At 45.5% G+C, this 25,083-nt stretch overlaps 1 protein-coding gene across 1 annotated transcript in view; it reads left to right on the top strand.

The window, feature by feature from the left end:
* LOC138489326 (zinc finger protein 850-like) overlaps positions 1-25,083 on the top strand; it is a 424,223-nt gene that overhangs the window by 19,499 nt on the left and 379,641 nt on the right. The window contains exon 2 of the mRNA XM_069617026.1: positions 23,922-25,060. Within this exon, the coding sequence (XP_069473127.1) occupies positions 23,925-25,060 (1,136 nt within the window). The 5' untranslated portion in view covers positions 23,922-23,924. The remainder of the gene's footprint in view (positions 1-23,921; positions 25,061-25,083) is intronic.

Below are 25,083 nucleotides of genomic sequence, written 5' to 3'. Positions count from 1 at the left end.
CAAAAATATATACATACACATATAGACAAGGTCAGCAATAGGAGGTGAATAGAGAGAGAATTCAAAGATGACACCCAGGTTGTTCGGCACCCAGGATGGTGAAGGTAGGGGTTAGGGTTAGCATACTTTGTATGCACACTGTACAATAACATTTATTTACAAAAATACAATCATATTACAATTATTTAAACCGGGATTTGTACTTCACAACCAGCTCTCCTTTGGGTGGACATGGCACAGTGGCAATGTTTGGTGGCAATGCATCAGTGCTCTGCACAGAAACACTCAAAATTCCATATCTGTGCTTCTCGAGTACAGCAACAATAAGGCCTTTAACAAAGTCGAACTCCATTTCCTCATAGACTGGTTTGATCACCCATTGCTTACTTCTTTTTGCAAAGGCCGTAGTGTAGCGAAGCATGCCTACATTACCTGTAGTTCTAGATTGTTCACGGCACACATTCTCGTTATGGGCCAAGACCGCAAGTAGAGTCTTATATTTCATGCCCTGCATGCTGAAATGCAAGCGCTTTGGCCTGTACTTTAGGCACATATTGTGGAACACTTCCAAACCTCCTGTGTGACAGAATTCTGTCAGCCCCCTCAAATCTCTTGATATAGTTTTATCGAAAACAATCTTCTCAATGGCTTTGTGTGTGGGCGAAGATGGAACCAACCACTTCTTCTTCCGTGCCTCCTCTGGGGACAAAGGGCCATGTTCACATTGGTGGAGATGTAGGTTTTCTGTCCAGCGGTGAACGTTGGTACAGTGGTGCATCAGTGACTGCCATTTTTCAAGTAGGATTTCCACTGACCCTTCCCAGGTTTTGGAGCTCCACCAAAGTTGGTTGCTGATAGACTGGGACCACTGTGAAATACTTTCCAAACCTTTTTTTTCCCTGCAGCCGAGATTTTCTTTTTGATTGATTTAGCAAGATGCCATACATCAAATTGATGTTTAATATGTGGGAACTGCTCTCTCATTGTCTTGGCAATTGAAACGTGTCTGTCCGTGGTTATGAGGTTGATGTGCATTCCCCTCGATTGTAGATATTCCACTGATTTTATAAATCCTAGTTTCTCCATGGCCACTGAGGATTTACATTGGGACACCTGCATGACCACCAAACTCACCATTTTCTTACTCTCCATGTCCTGAAAGTGGTAGGTGCAGTACTTGGCAGAAAATCCAGGGCTATCGCACTGTCCATCGCCGGCTAGCCTGAATCGTTTGCCTTCGAATGTACTTGCTAGAGACAATTGTTCAATTTTCCAAGCATCACTAATGGCCGGAAATAGATAATTACGTTGGTATCTGTAGTACTGCATTTTCGAAATGAAATGGAGTCCCACAAACTGAAAGAAAGACTTTAACTTTCTAAAACTGGAGCCACTAAAAAGTGATGCAGCTGCACATAGTAGATTGCCTGCTGGCAGTTTCCCCAGCATCGGTTGTGCAGACCATGAGAACGTATGATTTAATCTACAGGCGGCATGTATTGTGACGTTACTGCCTTGTTTTTGACGAGTCACATGAATCAATGGCTTCCCACATACTTTCCCTCTGACGGAATGCCCACATTTCAGTATACTTATAATATCCATCAAACAACTGTCGAATACTATGTATTTGCCCTCTTTCATTAGACTGTCATCCGGCATCACACTTGTTTCGGACTCATCGTTGAGGACATATCAGCAGCATTGAAAGACATATCGCTGATATCAGGTTCTGATGCGTCGGTGAATGCTGCTGCTGGTTCATTCTCTGTCATTTCAACATCTGTTACTACTTCAGAGCTATCTTCAATACATTCAGTATCATCTTCTTGTGGTGTTGCAGTTGCACTGTAGCAATGGTCCATTACAACTTTACTAGATTCTCCGGACAAATTCAATTCATGTTCTGGCCATTGGACATGAGCAGCATCTCTAGTCTAAACACGCGGCGTCTGAATTAATAGTTCCTCCATAGTGTAAATGGTCTGGCAAGCAACATCTCTCATTCGCTTCACTGTCTGTGCATGTATAGTTCGTACACCCACGGGTTACTAGAGGACAGATTGGAAAAGGGATGTTCAGTTTAAACACAAGATAAAGTATAGTACAATTGACTGGAAAAAAACATAAAATAGTCCCCAGCACAAAACAATTTCTAAAGTTATGAACTGATTGTAACTAACCTTATTTTTGTTTCTTTTCTTTGCAACTTTTTTGACTTGACCTTCAACATCTGCACGCTGTATCTCCGATTCGTTTCCGCATCTCTTCCCTTCCTGTTGCGCTGCAACGACTATATTTTCTGTATCCGCATAGACAGCACGGATTGAGGATTGAGGCTCCATCGACTCCCTGAAACACAGTACTTTCATTACTATGTATCACAATATTGTTAGCATAAAACACACGTGAGGACGAACACACAGGTACATCTCAATAGCTAAACACGATTTAAACATTGTGTAGAACAATCCAACGACAAGTATTCGAGCTCTGATGACCTAGTTCGATGGAACTGTCAGTATCCATACCTCTGGCTCTGCATGGACTGCCATGAATGTTTGTATTGGAGAGGATGCATCAGCAACTCCCTGAAACACAGTACTTGCGTTAGTATGGTTTTCAATATTGTAAACATACACACACTTGGGGTCGACGGCACAGGTACATATAAAGAGATAACCACAAATGATGCTTTGTCTAAAAGAATCAAGGAATATTTAAATATGATCAGATTTAATCGACTTATTTCTTCGATTTCTTTACATCTGCATCATCTAAATGAGATGTTGTGATTGTAGTGGACGCTCCATCGTCTCCCTGAAACACAGTACTTGCGTTAATAGGGAAGAAAGTATAGCAAATGTAATCACGTTATATGATCACGCTCGATGGAGCTGTCAGTATCTCATGCTGCTGAAGTGAAAGGGGCCCCTAGGGGTCCCTAACGTCTATGGAAACAAGGCGAGTCACCACACACGATAGATACGCCAGACATGAGGTTGTATTCCCAAAGCTAGGGTTTATTGCAAAGCAAAAGTCTCAGTTGGCCAACTCGGTCTCACGCCCCGCGACGTGTATCTCTAGACCTCGAGGGACGCAAGGGAGTGAATTACGTACATCAGTTACATTTATACAAAATGCAAATCAAACAATCAGCTATGACATGTTTAACACCCCCCTGTTATTGGGTTTCTTTGAACTTGGTGTGATGATGGACATCTCCGACAACTATGACACCTTCAAACATCTATTCTAGTAACAATTTGCAATTTGTGAGTGCAAAGGCATCTTTCAGTTGTTGAATAGAACACAGCGCTTCTGTTCTTGGAAGCGAGCTACAAACGGGGGGGAGAGTTGCATTCCGGACCTTGCTATCTATTAGGTGCTATTCGTGTCCTGGGAGCCAACATGCTCTAGTGGGCTCAGCAAAGGGGGGCCGTAAGAAAAGCATAATTCAAACTTTTAGCTATATTATTGTAACATATTCTACCATATAACGAGACTGGCTGGCAGCATTCGGGAGGGAGTCGGGCATTCTTCCTGGCACTGCCTACGTTTGTGTTTCAACAAACTCTTGTTATCCTCTCGGCCCTGCGGCCTTGTCCTTTTTACGTGCAGACAACAATGTTTTACAGTCGAGCAGTGTAAGCGGAAAATATACGGCGAAGCAATAGGAACAGAAAGCAATGAGCAATGGTTGGAAAACAAAATGGCGATTCTTGTTACATCAAAATGGCCATTCATTGGTAAACTCAAAAATCTATATTCTGTCATATCGTGCATGAGACGGTTGGCCCACGGCCACCAAAATACGTTTGCGGTCACAAAGTAGAGGTATCCATTTTTCTAGACTGACAAACCCTCCTTTGGCCGTCGTATGCCAAACGTCTCATCTATTTATTGAAACCTCCTCTAGTGATGATGAGTCTGAAGTACTTATGTCTGAATTTTTCATGCTATCGTAAACATCATTGTCTTCATCAATATCTATTGCCATCAACTGTTTTACTGCTCTCATCTCATTTGGGTCTTGGTCAGTTCGACCATGAGGTTGTTTTTTCTTTGTCATCATATGCATACATCCTTCCGTACATCCCTCAGTTACCTCAGCGCAAACTATGGGTAGACAATGTATACAACAACAGCACGTTAGGAATATTCCAAACACCACTACTAATATTGAGATCAACTTCCATCCCCAAGAACGTAGTATTCCCCAAAACCAAGATCCTATTCCCCAGCTTCCTTCTCCGGTAGGGAGTTCAGAGCTTAGGACGTGCATTTTCTTTATTGCTTCAAAGATCGTGGGGGAGTAGTCATCGACATAAACGCAACACGCTGATCCCACTATTTTGCAAATTCCCCCACGATCAACCAGGACCACATCGAGAGCCATTCTATTTTGCAGCGTCATTAACCTGATTCCTCTTTCTTCCAACGTCATGTTAAATAGTATGGGCCTCATCACGACTTGGGTGGTAACGCCGGTGGTATTACCGCTGGCGGTATTAGCCCTACCGCTGAACTCCCCGGCGTTAATAGCGTCGGATCACGAGTTCGACGGTAATGTCAATCCCCATTCCCCATTGAGCCCATTCGGGAATGCCCCATTCCCCATTGGGCTCAATGGGGAAATTTCACGCTAATACCGCCGGCGGATTTCCCGCCGGCGGTAATAGCGTGAATTTTCGGCGGATTTCCCCCCAGCTCAGATCTGGGGAGAAATCCGCCGAAGTCCTGCTTTAGCGGACCCTTAAATCCGGTGGTAATAGCACTACTGCCGGATTTAAGGGTTACCGCCAAAGTCGTGATGAGGCCCTATATCTGTTGTTGTGTTTATTGTATTTTTTAGGATTCTGGACAGTTGCCTTATACTATAGGATTTCACTATCTGCCCTAAGAATGGAATGAATGATTTTGCTACATCAGTTGCTATTAAAACACCCTCATCCGTCCTTTTGACTCTAGTTCTGGATAGTCTGGCCATGTCTGCTGTTTCTAAGAGGAATACTCCTGGGAACAGTAGACCTAGGTAACATGTACCTCCCCAGTTTCTGGGCAACCAAGGATATGCTTTCTCTCCACATATAAAATAAACTGGATCACCTACATATACTGGTTCTATTTCCCATATTAATACCACTGTATTCATGCATCCAGTATATGTTCTGACTAAAAAAGAGCCCTTCATTTTTAGACAAAGAGGGACAGTTCTTGGGCTATAATTCACCGTGTAAGATGGGGGGATTGCATCTTTGTCCTCTTCTGTTCTTACACGAAACGTCATTACAGATGTCTTTTCTGGTGGGGACAATCTATCTCGTCTATTTTTTCGTGTTATCTTTCGTGTACTTTTCCTCGTGGGCTCTGGGGCTATTACTTGTGCTTTATGGAAAATGGAACAACCCACAGGCTTCATTATTATCTCCTCAAACTCATTCATGTTGGTTCTGTCTAGTTGACCCGTATTACTCTCATTCCATTTCCCATAGAACATTGCACCTGAAGATGCACTACATGCAGAACTTAATGGTAGTGGCTGCACATACCACCCTATTCCTTTCCCAGCATGCTGTGGTAAATGGGCACATACCCAGCAATTTGTTTTCTTCAGAATTGCATGTGTCATGTTCATGATCAATAGCAATGTATTATTTCCAAAACCTTCCCTGTGTCTTTCTTCCATTGGGGGCAGGGTATAAGTAATCACCTGAACCGGGCTTTCAGTAGTGGATATATTAATTATTGGTAAAAACATTTCTAATGGGTGTATTGCTTCCACATACCATAAGATTAGGGCTGTCGATATTGGTGCTACCACGCTCATAAAGCACATTATTATTGTCAGTACCAGCATACAATTCGTTTTACCATGTGTTTTTCTTAAGCTTACAGTCTTTATAATTGACTCATTCTCAGCGGTGGTGGTGCAGGAGGAGGCTGGAACCGGTCCCGGCATGTTTCTCGTCGTCCTTCTTCTTCCTTATCACAGTTCGTTGTGGATATCTCTCTTTGTCGCGCTTGCTCTGATGTCAATAAGTTCAACGGAATTGTCACAGTTCAGTTCTGCCTGTCCTTATTAGCCTGGATTTGTTTATTCATTTTTAGGCAAAATCACTTGTCCTTTCTTATAGTGCTCAGAGGACCTTTAATCAGTTATCTTATTGCCTTAGTACCATGTGCGCCCAGCTTGTCCGCTCTGGTTTCTGACACATGTACTTTTAATCAGTTATCTCATTGCCTTAGTACCATGTGCGCCCAGCTTGTCCGCTCTGGTTCCTGACACATGTACTTTTATGATTGCACCGAGGAGCGGCGAGTCTTGAATTGTCCGACTTGCACAATTCTCACGCTTCTCTCCTCGACACCTCTAGTTCCTTCTCCGTCCATGAGCTGAACCAGAGGTTGACATAAACATCAAAAAAGAACTGCAGATCACTTTGTCTTTCGAGGCTGCAAGTTGTATCGCCTCACTCCTGGTATCGTGTGATCCGTGATCAGTGCCGGTGCACTTCCAGATTCAGGCTCAAAGTCAGCCTGTGGCGCTACTGCAGGTGCTGGTGTGCGCCGCGCCAGTGATGCAGATCCGTTCTTTGGCATGTTGGCAAGTCCTGGTGGGCGCCAAAGGGGTACACGATTTGTTTCTGCTGGTATTTGCAAGGCAGATTTCGTGTCGGTCAGCAGTGATGTCGATTCTGTTTGGCAACGTTGGGGCACTCTTTGCCCTTCCCCCTCTTTGGCAATCGTCTCAGGCTTTGTTTCGAGTTTCACTTCTCGTTTTGGCAGATTTGGTGGCTGTTTACTGGCAACAGTTTCTTCCGTTTCTGGGACCGCTGTCTCTTTCCGGTCATCAGTGTCAGGCAAGTCTTTCAGTGAAGTTGGAATCTTCTTGGCATGGGTGGCATGGATCCACGACTTCCTTCCATCCACCCGTATTGCCGTCTGCGTCGCCAAGAGTACTTGATAGGGCCCGCGCCACCTGGGTGCTAACGATGACTTTCTTTCAAAAATTTTTAGCAGCACTCAGTCGCCTGGCTCCAGCGCGTGCCCCGGACCGGTGTATCTCACTGGTAATGCCTCCTGCACCTGCTGATGAATAAAACGCAATTTCTGCATTAAAAGGCCACAATAAGTACTAAGCACAGGATGTTCTACCTCACTAAGTCGTTTTGGCTGTGATGCGCACCATACATTTGCTGGCCTCCCCATCACGATTTCATATGGGGAGAGCCCAGTTTTAGCCTGTACAGACGTACGCATGCATAATAGTGCTATTGGTAATGCATCCACCCAACTCAACTTGCTTCCCACACAAATCTTGCTAATCTTTGATTTAAGAATCCCGTTGTGCCTCTCTACAAGACCGGCAGAACTCGGATGCCTTGAACTATGGAATCTCTTATCAATCTGGAGACCAGCACATATCTGTAACACCACTGCACCCACAAAATGTGGTCCATTATCGGACCATAGGACACGGGGCAAGCCAAATCTGGAAAAGTACTCCTTAAGCATTACTTTTGCCGTGCTCATTGCTGTGCAGTACTTCAAGGGATATGCCTCCACCCACTTACTGAATGCACAGATCATCACCAAGACGTATTTTAAGTTTTGGCATCTCTCCATCTCTATGAAATCAAAATGGATCACCTCAAATGGCATAGAGGGCGGCCCAAAACTGCCTGTTGGAGTCACTGTTCCCTTTCCTACATTGTGTTGCAAACACGTGATACAGTTCTGCACCAACCTCTCTGCATTCTTTTTTATGTTTACATTCTGCCATACTGTAGAAATGTGCTGTATTATCTTCTTCGCACAGATGTGGGTAGGGCTGTGGGCCATTGTGACCATTGCAGTCACGTACGAATTTGAGTTTGAGTTTGAGTTTGAGTTTATTATTTATAGCGCGCGCCAGACCCGATGGTAACCGGGCGCGTTGTTCAAGGATACTTTAAACTTTACAGGTTACACATGATTACAAGTAGTGGTTATACATAGTAGAGATTACATAATGCAGGCCATGGTATATACATATAACATAATATAAACAGGAAATATGCAGTAGAGAGATAAAGGGTATATAATTATGTACATAGTACGTTTGTAGAACAGTGGTTATGGACTATCGGTCATTTTCTTTGATCCAATTGATACAGTTGGATCTGAAGAGAGCGTAGGATTGGGGAGATCTCAGGCCGGGCGGGAGGGAGTTCCAAAGCTGGGCAGCTTTGACCGGGAAGCTGTTTCCTCCGGCCGTACTTAGTTTGAATGGGGGTATCATTAACTGGTTAGAGTATGCTTCTCTGGTGGGTCTAGTGGAGATTTTTTCTGTTGAATCTAGCAGTTAGGTATTTAGGTGCTAGATGGTTGATACTTTTGAAGGTTAGAGAAGCTGTCTTAAGTTTGATTTTGTCCGCTGTGGAGAGCCAATTGGATTGTCTTCTAGCTTCTGAAATATGCTCCCTTTTTGGAATTCCTAAGGCAGCTCTAAGAGCATTGTTCTGTAGTGTTTGAATCTTTTGCAACGTGTGTTTATTGGCCCCTATATATAGAGCGTTACAATAGTCCAATTTCGACAGCACTAATGCTCGGGCAAGGGTTAGGCAGTTGGCAGTGGATAGGTATGGTTTTGCGGCTCTGATCAGCTTGCAGGTATATGCGGTGCTGGATGCCATTGCGCTCACCTGTTTGGTTAGGGAGAGGTGGGAATCAAGGTAGAACCCTAGTGTTTTTACCACGTTTGCCACCTTGATAGTGTTACCGTCTATGACGAAGGAGGAGTATTCTTCTTTTAATCTTTTGATGTTTTGTGTGTTCCCCAGTATGATGAGTTCCGTTTTGTCATCATTCCGGCATAGCCCGTGGGTGGCCATCCATGCCTGAATGATGAGATAAATCTTGTTCACCAAGGCCAAATCTTGTTCATAATCCCCTGAGAGTGGTATGAGAATCTGAGTGTCATCCGCATAGTTAGTGTAGGTGACACCCAGATTATCTAGATCATCGAACAAGGGCTTCGTGAAGATGTTGTACATAGTGGGGGAGACACAAGAACCTTGTGGGACTCCACATGTGATGGATACTGGGTCTGCAGCAGCAGAAGTAGAGAAGACTCTCATAGTTCTACCGGTTAGGAAAGATTTGATCCATGTGATGGCATGCATGGAGAAGTGGGCAGCTGTTTCTAGGTGGGTGCATAGCACATCATGATCCACTAGGTCGAAGGCTGCAGAGAGGTCCAGTAAGAGGAGTAAGGCCATCTTTCCGGAGTCTCTCAGCTCGTCGACCTGAGTTTTAAGATCGATGAGTGCGGTTTCAGTTCCGTGCTGAGGTCTAAAACCTGATTGTCTTGTGCCTAAAAGGTGGTGCAGCTCCAGATGTTTTTGGATCTGCAGGTAGGCTACCCTGTCTAGGATTTTTAACAGGAAGGGTACCGTTGTGATAGGCCTGTAGTTAGTCGGGATGGATGGGTCCAATGTTTGTTTTTTTAGAAGGGGGAGGACCCAAGATTGCTTGAGGTTATCTGGAATAGTACCTGAAGCAAAGGAGGCATTAATAAGCTTAGAAATGAATGGGGAGAGGTCTCTGGCCATGTCTTTTATTAGTTGGGCTGGGCATAGGTCACCTCGGCAATTGGATGGCTTGAGTGAAAGTATTATCTTTTCAGTTTCAAGTATGGTTACTTTCGAGAAGTTAAATTTATGGTCTAGTTTAGTGCTAGTTGGTAGTTTGCCTCTTAGGTTAGTTGAGGGTGGAATATTCTGTTTCTTTATCTCAATTTTTGTTTGGAGTGTGGCAATTTTGTCATTTAGTGCTTTTTGGATGTTCGAGCACCATATTTTATTTTTATCACAGTTATCCTGGACAGGAATAGGGTTTTCTAGTTCCTTTAGTATAAGGAATAGTTCTTTCGTACCAGATTTGGCCTGCAGTATTCTGTTGTTGAAGTTCTCTCTTTTTGCTTTCTTTATTTCATTTTTGTAGATCTTGGAGGCATTGATGAGTGTAATTTTATTTGTTTCTGTTGGGGCTAGTCGCCAAGCAGATTCACATTTACGTTTTTCAAGTCTTAGTGATTTAAGGTGAGGAGTAAACCAGGTGTTTAGGTGGGCTCTGGGCTTACTCTTTCTCAGTTTCAGTGGGGCAATAGTATCTAGAGCTGTAGCCATAGAAGAGTTGAATTCATTTACTAGTGATGAGGTGTCCGATGAGTCAGGTAGAGAGTTCAGTCTGGGGAGGATGAGTGGTAGCAGTTTTTCTGTAGTTATAAGTTTTTTGTTTCTGGTTGGCAGGGGGGGAGCCAGAACAATTTCAATAGGTATGGTCAAGTTAACATTTAGGAGGAAGGTTATCAGTGCATGATCTGTCCAAATTTGTGGTTTGATGTCGACAATCGTAGTATTGCAGTTATAGTCAGCAACCCAGTCAAGTATACAGCCTTTTTCGTGTGTGGGTTGTAGGATTTTTTGGGAGAAGCCTAGTTCTGAGATGATATTAGTGACATTGGTTGCTTGCAGGTCTTTAGGGTCGTTGTAGCCTAGGTTTAGGTCTCCCAGAAGGATAGCTTGGGATGAAGTTTTTAGGTTGTTTGAGAGGATCGTGGAGATGTCCTCCTCGAACGTGCCAATAGGGCCAGGTGGTCTATAGATAAGGTGGATAGTAATAGATTGAGAGGGAGATGCGAGGAGTTTAGCAGTTAATGATTCGCAGGAGTTAGTCGTTGAGCTTGATTCAATTTTTAGGGTGAGATTATTTTTAGCAATAATAGCTAGGCCACCTCCTCGAGAGTTGACTCTATCTTCTCTAAGTATGGTGTAATTATGTGGTAGGGCTAGCATTATGGCAGGTCCTGCAGCTTGGTGCAGCCAAGTTTCTGTTATGGCGAGGATGTCATAGTCTCCTATTTGAATGAGATCAGCAATTTCGGTAGCGTGTGCTATTAGTGACCTGGCATTAATAAGGGCGCACTTCAGTTGGAGGTTCGGCTTTGCTATGGCCTGGGTGGCATTACTTTTCTTTTTAGGTAGGCTATTATTAGCATTGGCCTGCTTATTTGGGCGGTTATTGCGATGGGGGTCAATTTTTATAGGAAGAGTGTTTCGGATGTTAGTGTTACTTCTATTGCAAGAGGTATTGAGTCTAGCTAGTGGTTCGTAAATTTTAGGTAATCTTGAACGTAGTTTTGCGTTTCTACTTGCAATGTCACAGGGGAGGTATGTTAGCAATTGGTGGGTAATAAGTGAATGTGAAGGTTGATGGCTGGGCTCTAGGGGGGGAGTTAAGAGTCCTTCATCCACGGGCGGTATGCCCTGTGGTGTAGGCCTCGGTTGGTGGTTTATTTTTGGCATTGTGGTCCAAAAGGCTGATAGGTAAATAAGAGTTAGTATCATTCTAACTTAGTTTTAGGCGCGAGCAGTTGGTTTGCAGGAGTCAGGTACCTCTAGGTTAGACAGCGCAATCATATGTAGGCTAAGTGCAATCAGGGACAGGCTAAATGCAATCAGGGACAGGCTAAATGCAATCAGAGACAGGCTAAATGCAATCAGGGACAGGCTAAATGCAATCAGAGACAGGCTAAATGCAATCAGGGACAGGCTAAATGCAATCAGGGACAGGCTAAATGCAATCAGGGACAGGCTAAATGCAGTTATAGACAGGCTAAATGCAATCAGGGACAGGCTAAATGCAATCAGGGACAGGCTAAATGCAGTTATAGACAGGCTAAATGCAGTTATAGACAGGCTAAATGCAATCAGGGACAGGCTAAATGCAATCAGGGACAGGCTAAATGCAATCAGGGACAGGCTAAATGCAGTTATAGACAGGCTAAATGCAATCAGAGACAGGCTAAATGCAATCAGGGACAGGCTAAATGCAGTTATAGACAGGCTAAATGCAATCAGGGACAGGCTAAATGCAATCAGGGACAGGCTAAATGCAGTTATAGACAGGCTAAATGCAATCAGAGACAGGCTAAATGCAATCAGGGACAGGCTAAATGCAGTTATAGACAGGCTAAATGCAATCAGGGACAGGCTAAATGCAGTTATAGACAGGCTAAATGCAGTTATAGACAGGCTAAATGCAATCAGGGACAGGCTAAATGCAATCAGGGACAGGCTAAATGCAATCAGGGACAGGCTAAATGCAGTTATAGACAGGCTAAATGCAATCAGAGACAGGCTAAATGCAATCAGGGACAGGCTAAATGCAATCAGGGACAGGCTAAATGCAATCAGGGACAGGCTAAATGCAGTTATAGACAGGCTAAATGCAATCAGGGACAGGCTAAATGCAATCAGGGACAGGCTAAATGCAATCAGGGACAGGCTAAATGCAGTTATAGACAGGCTAAATGCAATCAGAGACAGGCTAAATGCAATCAGGGACAGGCTAAATGCAATCAGGGACAGGCTAAATGCAATCAGGGACAGGCTAAATGCAGTTATAGACAGGCTAGATGCAAGTCTGGGTGCAGGGTGCCTCTGGGCTAGTCAGAGCAATCATATGTAGGCTAAATACGATTATAGATCGGCAAAAGCAGTCAAAGGATAGGCTAAATGCAAAACTTGCACTACGCGTGGCTCTGTAAAGGCATGGTTGTGGTGGTCAGGCTGTGTGGGCATATGCAGAACCATGATGTATGTGGAAAGGGCTTTGGTCGCACATTAATGCATATGGGCAGGATCAGACTGCTGAGGCTGTCAATAGGAGTAAAAGTACCTTTGTGGAAAGAGCCAGGGGGTCTGGCAGACGGCAGCCACGGCACCGAACAGGCACAAAACAGGTGCTGGCCTTGCCTCTCATGGGCCTTGGAATGAGGGGGCCGGCTTCGCCTGCCGGCGGCCAATGGGCCAATAGGTAGGCCCGGCAGCCAATCAGCTGGCTGCTGGAGGCCTGGGTCAGTCGGCTATGGATGCTGCTTTTAGGGGGCGGCCATCTTGGAGTGGGGGAGAGCCTCGTGTGCTGCAATGGCGGCGATTGGGTTCATAGTAACCTTCTGGTCTGGGGCAGTGTGGGCAAAGCCTCCACGATCGAGATTGCATTAATATTAATTAATGCTGGAGCGCGGGCGAAATGCGCATTTTACAGGCGGATTTCGGCGTCGATCGAGCGCTTACCAAAAATGCTGCGCTTGGGCTTGGGGACAGCTGATGCCCTCGTTGGTCCTCTGCTCCTGCAGGGACATGGTCCGGAGCTCCTGCTCCTCTGGTGGGTGGTGGGAACTTCTATGGCAACATCCAGTTTCTAGTTCCCTTGTCCACCCAACAACCCTCCAGATCCAACTCAGCAGATCCCTCTGCCCACCCCTGTATTTCATCGGCCATAGCTTCGGCCTGCATTTCTTGACAGTGGCAACTCCATTTTCTATCATACAGGGTACTTCCTCAGTCTGAACCGTCATCATTTTGGTATTTAAATCAGTGGCAGTTTGTTTCGCAATTCTGCCTGCAAACGCGTTTCCCTTTCCTACTTTGCATGTTACCTTTTTGTGTGCCTCGCATTTCACTATTGCTAGGCGCTTTGGAAGGGGAGTGCAGACAGCAATCGTACAATCAAAGGGCCATGTTGAATTCTGGCGCCATGTGATGTCAAATACCCTCTCTCAGCCCAGAGTCGGCCAAAGTTATGAACCACTCCAAAAGCATACTGGCTATCAGTATATATATTCACATTCAAATTTTTAGACATCTCGCAGGCTCTGGTTAATCCTATTATCTCTGCGGCTTGTGCCGAATTGTAGGGAATTCTTTTGCTTTCTACAACGCTCTCTAGGATAGTGATAGCATATGCAGCAGTTGTCGTGCCATCTGGTAATTTAAAACATGAGCCGTCACAAAATAACTCTCCATCTGGTTCTTTCTGTGGGGTATCACTTAAATCAACTCTCCCCTTGGTTTCTTCCTCAGTGACCATTAAGCAATCGTGGGGGGGGATGATTCATCCTTCCCAATTTCTTTTATGGTTGGGGGCATTAATTCTGCAGGATTCAACGCGCTACACCTCATAATTTGTATATGGGGCGCGAACAAGATAATCTCATATTTTGTCAATCTTGCAGAGGCGAGGTGTTGCGTCTGTGTCCTATTTAATAGAACGTCTATGGCATGTGGCACCATCAGAATTAAAGTGTGCCCCAATACCATCCGTTCTGTTTGTTTCACTGACGCAGCAGCCACTGCGATAGATCACAAACATCGTGGTAGTGCGCGCGTTACATGGTCCAGCGCAGAAGAAAAATAGCCGCAAGGCCTATTTCTTCCACCTTGTTCCTGTGTCAAAACCGCCAATGCACATCCTTCACTTTCACACACAAATAGTCTAAAAATGTTCTCATAATTCGGCATACCCAAAACTGAAGCCGAGCATAATGCAGTTTTCAATCCATCAAATGCTTTCTGACATTCCTCATCCCACTGTAAAGGCATAACCGCATCCTTTCTAGTCAAATTCACCAATGGCTTCACAATTAACGCAAAATTACCAATCCATTGTCGGCAGTATGAAGCCATGCCTATTATGGCTCTGACTCCTTTTTGTGTCTTTGGAATAGGCATACAAGAAATACTTTCTATGTGTTCTGCCGTTAGTCTTCTCCCTCCTTTCGAAAGTAGGTAGCCCAAATAGGCCACTTCCTTTCGATTATATTGGAATTTCTTCAAACTAGCTTTATGGCCATGTGCCGCTAGGTGTGACAGTAGTAATACAGTGCTTTCTTTACAAATCTCCTCTGTGTCAGCAGCTAGCAGTAGATTGTCTATGTATTGCAAGAGTAGATAACCCACGGGTAATTCTAGCATGTCTAGCTGCTCTTTTAATGCTCTACTGTAAATACTTGGACTTTCCGTGTAACCTTGCAGACTCTGCGTAAATGTAAATGATCATCCTCCTAATGTGAACGCAAACAAATATCTGCTGTCCTTGTCCACTGGAATACTGAAGAACGCGTTTTTCAAATCAACTACACTAAAATATTCTGCTGAAACAGGTATAATTGTCAATATTGTAGTGACATCTGGCACTAGAGGAAATTGTGGATCTACTACCTTGTTCAATGCGCGCAAATCAATTATAAAACGGTATGGTACCTCATTGCCTCCTTTTTTATAAACTGGAAGAATCAGGCTGTTGCATGTACTGCCTGTAATTTCCTCAATTACCCCCTAATTTCACCAAATCTGTAACAATACTCCTCAATCCTTTCTCACCTTCAGCCAAAATTCTGTATTGGGGTATTCGCGGTAGGGTAACACCTTCTTTCAAAATGATCTTTACTGGCTCTATCTTTAAACATCCTACATCATTGTCATGCATTGCCCATATACAGGTTGGTACTTTACTTAGTTCCCCTGGTAAAGTTTCGGACATTAATTCTGACACAGGGGCATCGTGTGGCCAAATTGTTAGGAACACTCCGTCTGCAGTGCAATGGATAACGGAACCTAGTTTTTTCAACAAATTTAATCCCAACAAGTTCTCCCCACAATTTTCTGTTAAAAGGAAAGGACAATGTTCAATAAATGGTCCTATTGTAACTGGGACTGGTTTGGACACTGGGTTTATGACTGGTGTACCTGCAAACCCTACGGAAACATTCTTTTGCCCTGACAGTGGTATATCCGGAACCAAGTGGTGGTCTATTGAACACTTCTGCGCTCCTGTATCTACAAGAAAGCGGTGCTCCTCATTCCCGACTCTTATTTCTACGTAGGGTCCTCTCTGATTCACGGGAATAAACACTGGTTCCGACCCCTGTCCTGGGCTGTCCAATTGGGGAAATAACACATCATCCGATGTGTAATCATTGCTAATACTGTAATACGTGTTTGGCTGTGTATCAAAAACGTTCCCACTCTTTCCTCTATTTCCCCCACTCTGGTTTCCATATTGTTGATTTGCTGTCCCTGACTCTGGTTTGGGGCATTTTGGTTTTGGCCTTGGTTTTGATTACCTCTGTTATTGTGATGCTGCTGCATACTATTCCTATTTGGTCCATTTGCTCCTGGGTGTCCTCTATGCTGTCTTCTCTAACCAGACCCATTTCTATTCTGTAGATGCGGACATTGCGCTTGCCAATGTCCTTCCTCCTTACAATACGCACACTGGTTTGGTCCCACTGTTCCCCCATGCATATTCGAATTACTCCTTCCTTGTGCGTTCCCTCGCCCTCTATTATGTCCTACTACTTGCTGCATTAATACCTGTGTTCTCAATAGACATTCTTTCAAGTCTGCCCCCACCTGTTTTAGCAATGATAATTCGTTCACCATCTCCTTCTGTCCCGGTGATGGTAACTGCTGCCGTTTATTATGCGACCCCGTTTCCCCCTTCCCAGGTCCCCCGATATCCCTACGCAGGTGTAGTAAACATTTCGACATAATCATTATCTAATTCATCTCTAAGCTCAAAAAGTCTATATACATATTCTCTCACTTCTTCATCCTCTCTCCCTACAGCATGCTAATGCATTCAAATCTATCAATCGCCGCGGTGGTAATTGCCCAATTATCTGTTTCCATTTCTCCACCAAATATTCGCCCATGCATTCCAACACTACCTGTCTTTCGTTGCTTCTTCGGAAGTCAGACATCGAAGCCAATGCTGCCGTCCAATCATTCCTGTCTATATACATCTCTGCCTGTTGCTGCAATTCCACCTTCCTTTCTTTGCTGATCGCACTGCGAGTTACCCTTGTGCATCCCAGTTGGTCAGTCCCGCCTCTTGCCCCCGTGGTTTCAACTTCAACCCCAGGAGGAACAGACGGTACCGAGTCTGTGTCTGAGGCGGGAGGTGCGGATGGGACAATGGGAACAGGGAGTGTCTGTTGTGGGCCTGGTTGGCTAATAGGAAGTGTTACGTGCGTGGTCTGTGGCTGTGGGAGGGCTTGAGCTACCGAAGGGGGAGCTTGGGCTACGGGCGGGGATTGGGCAATAGCTACTGACGTTTCTGGCCTCACTTCTGATCTTGGGCCTTGTTTTGTATGGGTCAATATATTTTCTATCAATTCATCTGCTATGTGTAATTCCCGTTGTGGATATATCTTTTCTATATTCAACTGGTCTCGCCTACCTGCCCTTCTTAGACTCTCAGTCCACTCCTCCTCTTCTTTCTCTTCCGCTACTTCACCTTTCGATTTATGCCTGCGCGCATGCTTCGCTCTGCTTTTAATTCGGAGCATTGCTTCCTTTCTCCAGTCTTTAATAGTCTCAAATGCTGCAGGACGCACTTTCGTTCTTATCAACACCCTTTCCAGGTTGTCTATCCTCGCTATCTCAAAACTACCATTAATCGGCCACTGATGGTATTGTTGCTTTCTGGTTTGCCTATGCCAAGTCTCACAGAATATTATTGCACCCACTCCATACTTCACATACATCTCATACGCCGGCGTTCCCCCAGGTGGTACAATTTGGCCATCTTCCAAAGATTGTCTACCACAGCGGAAAAACCCCGCTAAGGTGGACAATACCCCAGGCATGTTTCAACCTTCCCCCTGGTTAATCAACCTTACCTAGGGCGTTTGATTTTGCAAAGTCAACTCTCAACCAATATCAGGATTACTTTGAATCGGGGAATGACTCACCTGATAGATCAAGTCGTCTGCATACTGACGCACCAAATGACGTTGCGTCTGCGTTTCTTGGCTTCCGCCTCGTTTCGGGACCCTCGCCTCCTTGTTCTCTAGCCAGGCACGTCGATCAGGGATTAGATGTGTGCAGATCTGCAAAGGAGTCTCTCATCACTTTTACAGGCCGCCCTGAACACCTCTTGATCCCGGCTCGATCGTCCCGTCCTCGCCGTTCTCCACCTTACTCAATTACAACATTATGCGATGGAACAAGTGGGGTAGGGTCCCTATTCGGGTTCCATCTTGAAAGGGGCCCCTAGGGGTCCCTAACGTCTATGGAAACAAGGTGAGTCACCACACACGATAGATACACTAGACACAAGGTTGTATTCCCAAAGCTAGGGTTTATTGCAAAGCAAAAGTCTCAGTTGGCCAACTCGGTCTCACGCCCCGCAACGTGTATCTCTAGACCTTGAGGGATGCAAGAGAGTGAATTATGTACATCAGTTACATATATACAAAATGCATATCAAACAATCAGCTATGACATGTTTAACACCCCCCTTTTATTGGGTTGCTTTGAACTTGGTGTGATGATGGACATCTCCGACAACTATGACACCTTCAAACATCTATTCTAGTAACAATTTGCAATTTTTGAGTGCAAAGGCATCTTTCAGTTGTTGAATAGAACACAGCGCTTCTGTTCTTGGAAGCAAGCTACATACTGGGGGGGGGAGTTGCATTCCGGACCTTGCTATCTATTAGGTGCTATTCGTGTCCTGGGAGCCGACACGCTCTAGCGGGCTCAGCAAAGGGGGGCCGTAAGAAAAGCATAATTCAAGCCTTTAGCTATATTATTCTAACATATTCTACCATATAACGAGACTAGCTGGCAGCTTCAAAATGATTAAATGCCCTGCAGCTCTGCTTCAAGGCTACATTCGGGAGGGAGCCGGGCATTCTTCCTGGCGTTGCCTACGTTTGTGTTTCAACAAACTCTTGTGATCTTCTCGCCCCTGCAGCCTTGTCCTTTTTACGTACAGACAACAATGTTTTACAGTCGAGCAGTGTAAGCGGAAAATATACTGCAAAGCAATAGGAACAGAAAGCAATGAGCAATGGTTAGAAAACAAAATGGTGATTTTTGTTACATCAAAATGGCCGTTCATTTGCAAACTCGAAAACCTATATTCTGTCATATTGTGCATGAGACGGTTGGCCCACGGCCACCAAAATATGTTTGCGGTCACACAGTAGAGGTATCCATTTTTCTAGACTGACAGAAGAATATCTAGGGATGTTGTAAATGTAGTGCGCACGTCCGAAAGCTGTTGCGCCAATTCGTATCCACATGGTCCCGCTTCCACTTCGCCTGGAATTACTTGAATGTCAGGCTCCGCATCAAGTGTGGGGGTTGATGCTTCAACAACTGCCTGAAACATAGTACTTGCATTAGTAAGGATTACAATATTGAAAACATAACACACACTTGGGGTCGACCGCACAGGTACATATCAATGGCTAACCACGAATGAAACATGGGGCCTCATTACACGGAAGGCGGTAATGGTTAACGGCCACTGTTAATGGTAACGGTGACCGTTAACCATTACCGCCTTACTACGAAGTCCCTTAGCGGGTTGGTGCTTTAACGCCTGCTTTTTGCAGGCGTTAAAAACCAACCTGCTAAGGGACCTCGGAGCTAATTACGGCACCGCAAAATTGCGGTGCCGTAATTAGCGCCTTCCCCATTCCCATAGAGCCCTATGGGGCAGAAATGGGAATGGGGAAGGGCATGGCGGAAGGGGGATTTACCGCCCCTCCAACCTTGGAATGGGGCGGTAAATCCCCTTTCTGCCAGCATGAGCCATGGCGCTAATAGCGCCATGGCTCACCGCCTTCCGTGTAATGAGGCCCATGGTGTAGAACAAACAACAGGTATTCCAGTCCTGATGATCACGGTCGATGGAGCTGTCGATATCCATACATCGTGCTGCTGAAGAACATCTAGGGCTGTTGTCAATGTGGTAGACGCTTCAGCATCTCCCTGAAAGACAGTACTTGCATTAGTATGGATAACACTAATTACAACTGAAAACAAACACCAGGGGACGACAGCTAAGTTGTATATCAATTGGAAAGCACTAACCAAACAATTGGTAAAATAAGCACACAATACATAAAAACTATTACTTGACATGCATAAAACAAGTCTGTAGCGGAATAGCCAAGTAAGATTACCTGATACGCGCTCGAAGTGGTTGATAACTGCGAGCACGTCACGGAAGTAGAATGTTCTTGCTTCAGATTCAAGGGATAGTCAAGCAGTTGTAAAGGTGAATTATTGTTTGATAATGAAATGCCAATATTTAAAATTGCCATGTAAGGAGACAGAATACTTGAGTAATGCATTTGAAAATGCGCAATATAGCATAGTTCCCTGTGCCCATATATAGATTTTGTTTGTGGGTTATGAAATCGTGTCGTTCGCCGTTTATTCTTCTTTGTTACCCAAGATGTGGTGTACATGTTCGAGGGAAAGTGCCGGCTGCTGATGCGGTATCGATCACCCCTCTTGTCCTGTAAGACTTGTTGGACTCTACTTTCCAGCTCATCCAGTGGATATCCGCAATGTCTGACCCATTCTCTTATTCGATCAACAGTTTTCAGGAATACATGCATTGTAGTGCCTTCAGATTTAGCATGGGTCTTCGAAGGGCAACCGCTAATCGAACAGGCAGGCATTGTTGGTTGGCCAAGGTGTTTGGCACCTTGGCCGTTATCGCCCTTTATAGCACACCATGGCAGCGCTCATGCACGGGTGCGAAATGCCTTTGATGTGGGAGGTGGGGTGGATAGATGAGCCGGTGGGCGTGCAGACAAGGCACAGGAAGACTGCTGAATGGAGACACACTTATGTGGATTGCAGGGGGGCGGCCTGCCTCAGGGGAGGCCTGCCTGCAGACACAGCGTCTGAGGAGGCCATGTGAGCGATTGCCCCTTTGGCGTGGGATACCTTTTGAAGTGTACATGGTGTTTGGCACCTTGGCCGTTATCGCCCCTGACAGCACACCATGGCAGGGCTCATGCACGGGTGCGAAATGCCTTTGATATGGGAGGGGGGGTGGATGGATGGGCCGGTGGGCATGCAGACAAGGCACAGGAAGACTGCCGAATGGAGACACACTTATGTGGATTGCAGGGGGACGTCCTGCCTCAGGGGAGGCCTGTCTGCAGACACGTGTTCTGAGGAGGCCATGTGAGCGATTGCCCCTTTGGCGTGGGATACCTTTTGAAGTGTACATGGTGTTTGGCACCTTGGCCGTTATCGCCCCTGACTGCACACCATGGCAGCGCTCATGCACGGGTGCGAAATGCCTTTGATATGGGGGGGGTGGATGGATGGGCCGGTGGGCGTGCAGACAAGCCACAGGAAGACTGCTGAATGGAGACACACTTATGTGGATTGCAGGGGGGCGGCCTGCCTCAGGGGAGGCCTGCCTGCAGACACAGGGTCTGAGGAGGCCATGTGAGCGATTGCCCCTTTGGCGTGGGATACCTTTTGAAGTGTACATGGTGTTTGGCACCTTGGCCGTTATCGCCCCTGACAGCACACCATGGCAGCGTTCATGCACGGGTGTGAAATGCCTTTGATATGGGAGGGGGGGTGGATGGATGGGCCGGTGGGCATGCAGGCAAGTGTGTGGGAGCGAGGGGCCATCAGGCCCCTCTCATCCTTTACTTCTCAGTAGAAACTCGGACCAAATGCCTCCAGTAGTGGGTTTGCCCCTTGCCCTTATGTGATGTTAACTTTGGTTGACATTTGCGTAGATGGGACCACTGAACAGGACACGGGGCATACATTTTTGTACCCCCTTTCGACTCCATCTTGGTGACCAGGCCTCACTGCGATAGTACAGCGCGCAGAGCACATGGCCCCCACCCTCGTTCCCACTCTGACTGGAAAACTCCAGAGGTATTTACAACACCTAATAAATGTAACACATCAATCTTCCTCTGAGATCACTGTCCTGCATGTGAACCAGCCTGAACTAAGCACATAGCTCGTTCAACTCCACAAACGTGTCCTTGCCCACGCACCCTCGCCAGTGGAAACTTTCTGCCATTCTAACCCTGTGTCCCTGCAAGGTATTCTCTTCATGTGCCAGACCACTGACCACGCCATGATGCCCACCTAGCAGATCCCCAATTAACATTAGACCCCTACCACAGTATATCGTTGCCTATCAATAACAAATGACACCGGAGATTCTTGTGAGCACAGACCCACACTTCAACCAGTGTGTTAATTGATAGTATAGATATATGTGTGACTTTTATAGAGACATAACCTACTGAAAGACTTTGAACAAGTGTTATTTATTGCATGCATTATTGAGAATATATTATGCTAGCTTAGATAGTGACCACCCCGCTTCACAGCGTCCTGACCTTCACCCATTCGGAGCACAGATGTCTGACGTCCATCCTTGAATGGAGACACACTTCATTCATTTAAAAAATCGAAACAACCATTGTTGAAATATATGTGGTGTTTTATTTTGTATCTTATTGTGATGGCACAAAAATACAAGACTTTACACATTGTACAGGTCAGGTTGCAGCACAGCGAAGGAAAATCCCCTGTACTGACCGCTGTCACTCGGGAACGTTTCTCTTATGGCACGAACGGCACAGGCGGGTATTACTCTTCGAACGCGGTGTCCAAGCCTCCCGTGAAGCCACAATGTAAAGGAACGATAGGCCACCAGCCGGTACCACTTGTGAAAAAGAATGCTACAAACTTTTTAAATGAACAAGATAAGTTTATTAAACGTTTCTTGTCAATGACAATTCTTGTAACTAATGGCATTCTGCTTGGACAAATGCTATCTAGAGACTGCACACTATTGAACGACTTTCATGCGTTAACATGATATGTATATGTAATATTGGATATAGTAGAAGACTATGAAATAGCAGTGGCATCACAAGCAGATTATACTTAGTTGTTACTCGGATTACGAGGACGAACAGTTGCGCGAAGTTCGTGCATAAGCACCATCATTATCCTCAACACAGACCGTGTGAGGCAGGCTGCCCTGAAGTCTGGCAGCTCGGTGATGCATTGCGGTCATGACTTGCCTTCCGAGATTTAGGCCACGCATCCCGAGTTTTCACAGCAGCAGCAGTTCTCCTCCTCGGTTGGCATTAGCTCGCAACGATTGCATGTGCACCAGGTGGAAACACCATCCATGCGACTAGGTCCAGTGTCTTCATCCATTGATTCGTCCTGCCAACTGCCGTCCGAAGCCCCATCGTTTTCGCGTGTTTCCCTTTCCAGTAGTTCCTCCTCGGTATACTCGGGCTCGTACGTGTAGGGCATTATTGTAGCCATTGTGTGGTAAACAAACTAAAATAATTTATAGCGATGGTACAGGTGTTCACACGGGCTACAAGCAACAAAGGTAGCTGACCAGAGCACAGAAACGAGTCACAGAATACTCAAAGAAATACAGTGAGAGGAATGGAATCGAAAATCTGCTGCTGTGTGTTGTGAAACGGTCTTTTTATATTTATTGAGGAAAGAGGCGTCCTGCCATTTCCATGGCGACACGTCATTAGCTGAAGCGCAGCGATTGTTGACATGAGACGTGCTTTGGCGTTGTGAAATGGGCGGTACGCACCTGCTGATGACAGGCTCAGGGGCGGGGGATATGATTTAGTGCCGCAAAAGCAGGTCAGCCAGGGTGTTGCGGCAAGTGATAGGATTATCACAAAATGGCAGCGCCCTGGTGCCTGTTTTCGCGTGCGTTTAATGGACGAAAACTCGGGTAAGGTCGATAGGAAATGTTTCTAAAATCGAGCGATTTAGGCTTAAAAACACATGGCCGACCCGTAGGGACAATAAAAAAATTTGACCGAAACATTCCTTTAAGGCTTGTTTAATAGCCAAATGACACAATAAAAAAATTTAAAAAGTGATCTACTCATGGATAATTTTATTTTTACCCAATTAATTTCCTGTTTTAGAAAAATACTGCATCAAACAGTCAAAGTGAGATTCATGCCCAGGTCTCATCTATTCATGCACGGGGGCAAATACAAATAGATTTGTACTAAATATTGTACATGTAAGTCCGTATAGGATTCTCTCAACAAGTGCATTTTTTCCATGTCTGCCTCCTGATTGGTGAAGGCTCACAAGTGTGGCTTCTCAGAGGATCACACAGTGAGTTTGTGAGCCTCGAGTATAGTGAGGATTACAATCTCTGCACTTGATCTATTGTTTTTTAGGCTGTACGAGACAGACAATAATAAAGTGTACCTCTGCTTCTTTCAACAGAGAATGAGCAGCCATCAAAGGATGCATGCTGTGGCGAAGTCCTATGAGTGCATGGAATGCAATATGCTATTTAATTGGGCATCACACCTGAGAATACATCAGAGAACCCACACAGGGGAAAGGCCTTTCAAGTGCTCAAAGTGTGAGAAAAGCTTTACTCAGAGCTCCCACCTGGGGACACATCAGAAGACCCATACTGGGGAGCGACCATACCAGTGTACAGATTGTGAAAAATGCTTCCCTTACAGCTCAGAACTGAAGCAGCATAAGAGGATCCATACTGGAGAGAGACCATACCAGTGCTCAGTGTGTGAGAAAAGCTACACTCAGAGATCACATCTGCAGAATCATCAGAAGATCCATACTGGGGTGCGACCCTATGAGTGTACAGAGTGTGAGAAAAGCTTTACTCAGAGCTCAGACCTGCAGAATCATCAGAAGATCCATACTGGGGTGCGGCCATACCAATGCTCAGAGTGTGTGAAAAGCTTCATTCGGAGCACAGATCTTGTCAAGCATCAGAGGATCCATACTGGGGAGCGGCCATACCGGTGTACAGAGTGTGATAGAAGTTTCACTCAGAGCTCATGTTTGTACCTGCATCAGAAGATCCATACTGGGGTGCGACCATACCAGTGTACAGAGTGTGAGAAAAGCTTCATTGAGAGATCAAAACTGCACCTGCATCAGAAGATCCATACTGGGGAGCGGCCTTACCAGTGTACAGAGTGTGATAAAAGCTTCACTGGGAGATCAAATCTGCACCTGCATCATAAGACCCATACTGGCGAGCGACCCTACCAGTGTACAGAATGTGGGAGAAGTTTTTCTCGGAGATCACACCTGCAGAAGCATCAGAAGACCCACACTGGAGAGCGGCCATATCAGTGTACAGAATGTGAGAAAACCTACACTCAGAGATCACATCTGCAGAATCATCAGAAGATCCATACTGGGGAGCGGCCATACCAGTGTACAGAGTGTGAGAAAAGCTTCACTCGTGGCTCAAATCTGCACATGCATCAGAAGACCCATACTGGGGAGCGACCCTACCAGTGTACAGAATGTGGGAGAAATTTCACTCAGAGCTCACACCTGCAGAAGCATCAGAAGATCCATACTGGGGAGCGACCCTACGAGTGATCAGAGTGTGAGGCAAGCT

The sequence above is a fragment of the Ambystoma mexicanum genome, chromosome 9 (assembly GCF_040938575.1).
Source record: "Ambystoma mexicanum isolate Mex_15411 chromosome 9, UKY_AmexF1_1, whole genome shotgun sequence".
Lineage (NCBI taxonomy): Eukaryota > Metazoa > Chordata > Amphibia > Caudata > Ambystomatidae > Ambystoma > Ambystoma mexicanum.
This window is presented reverse-complemented; position numbering and strand designations above follow the sequence as displayed.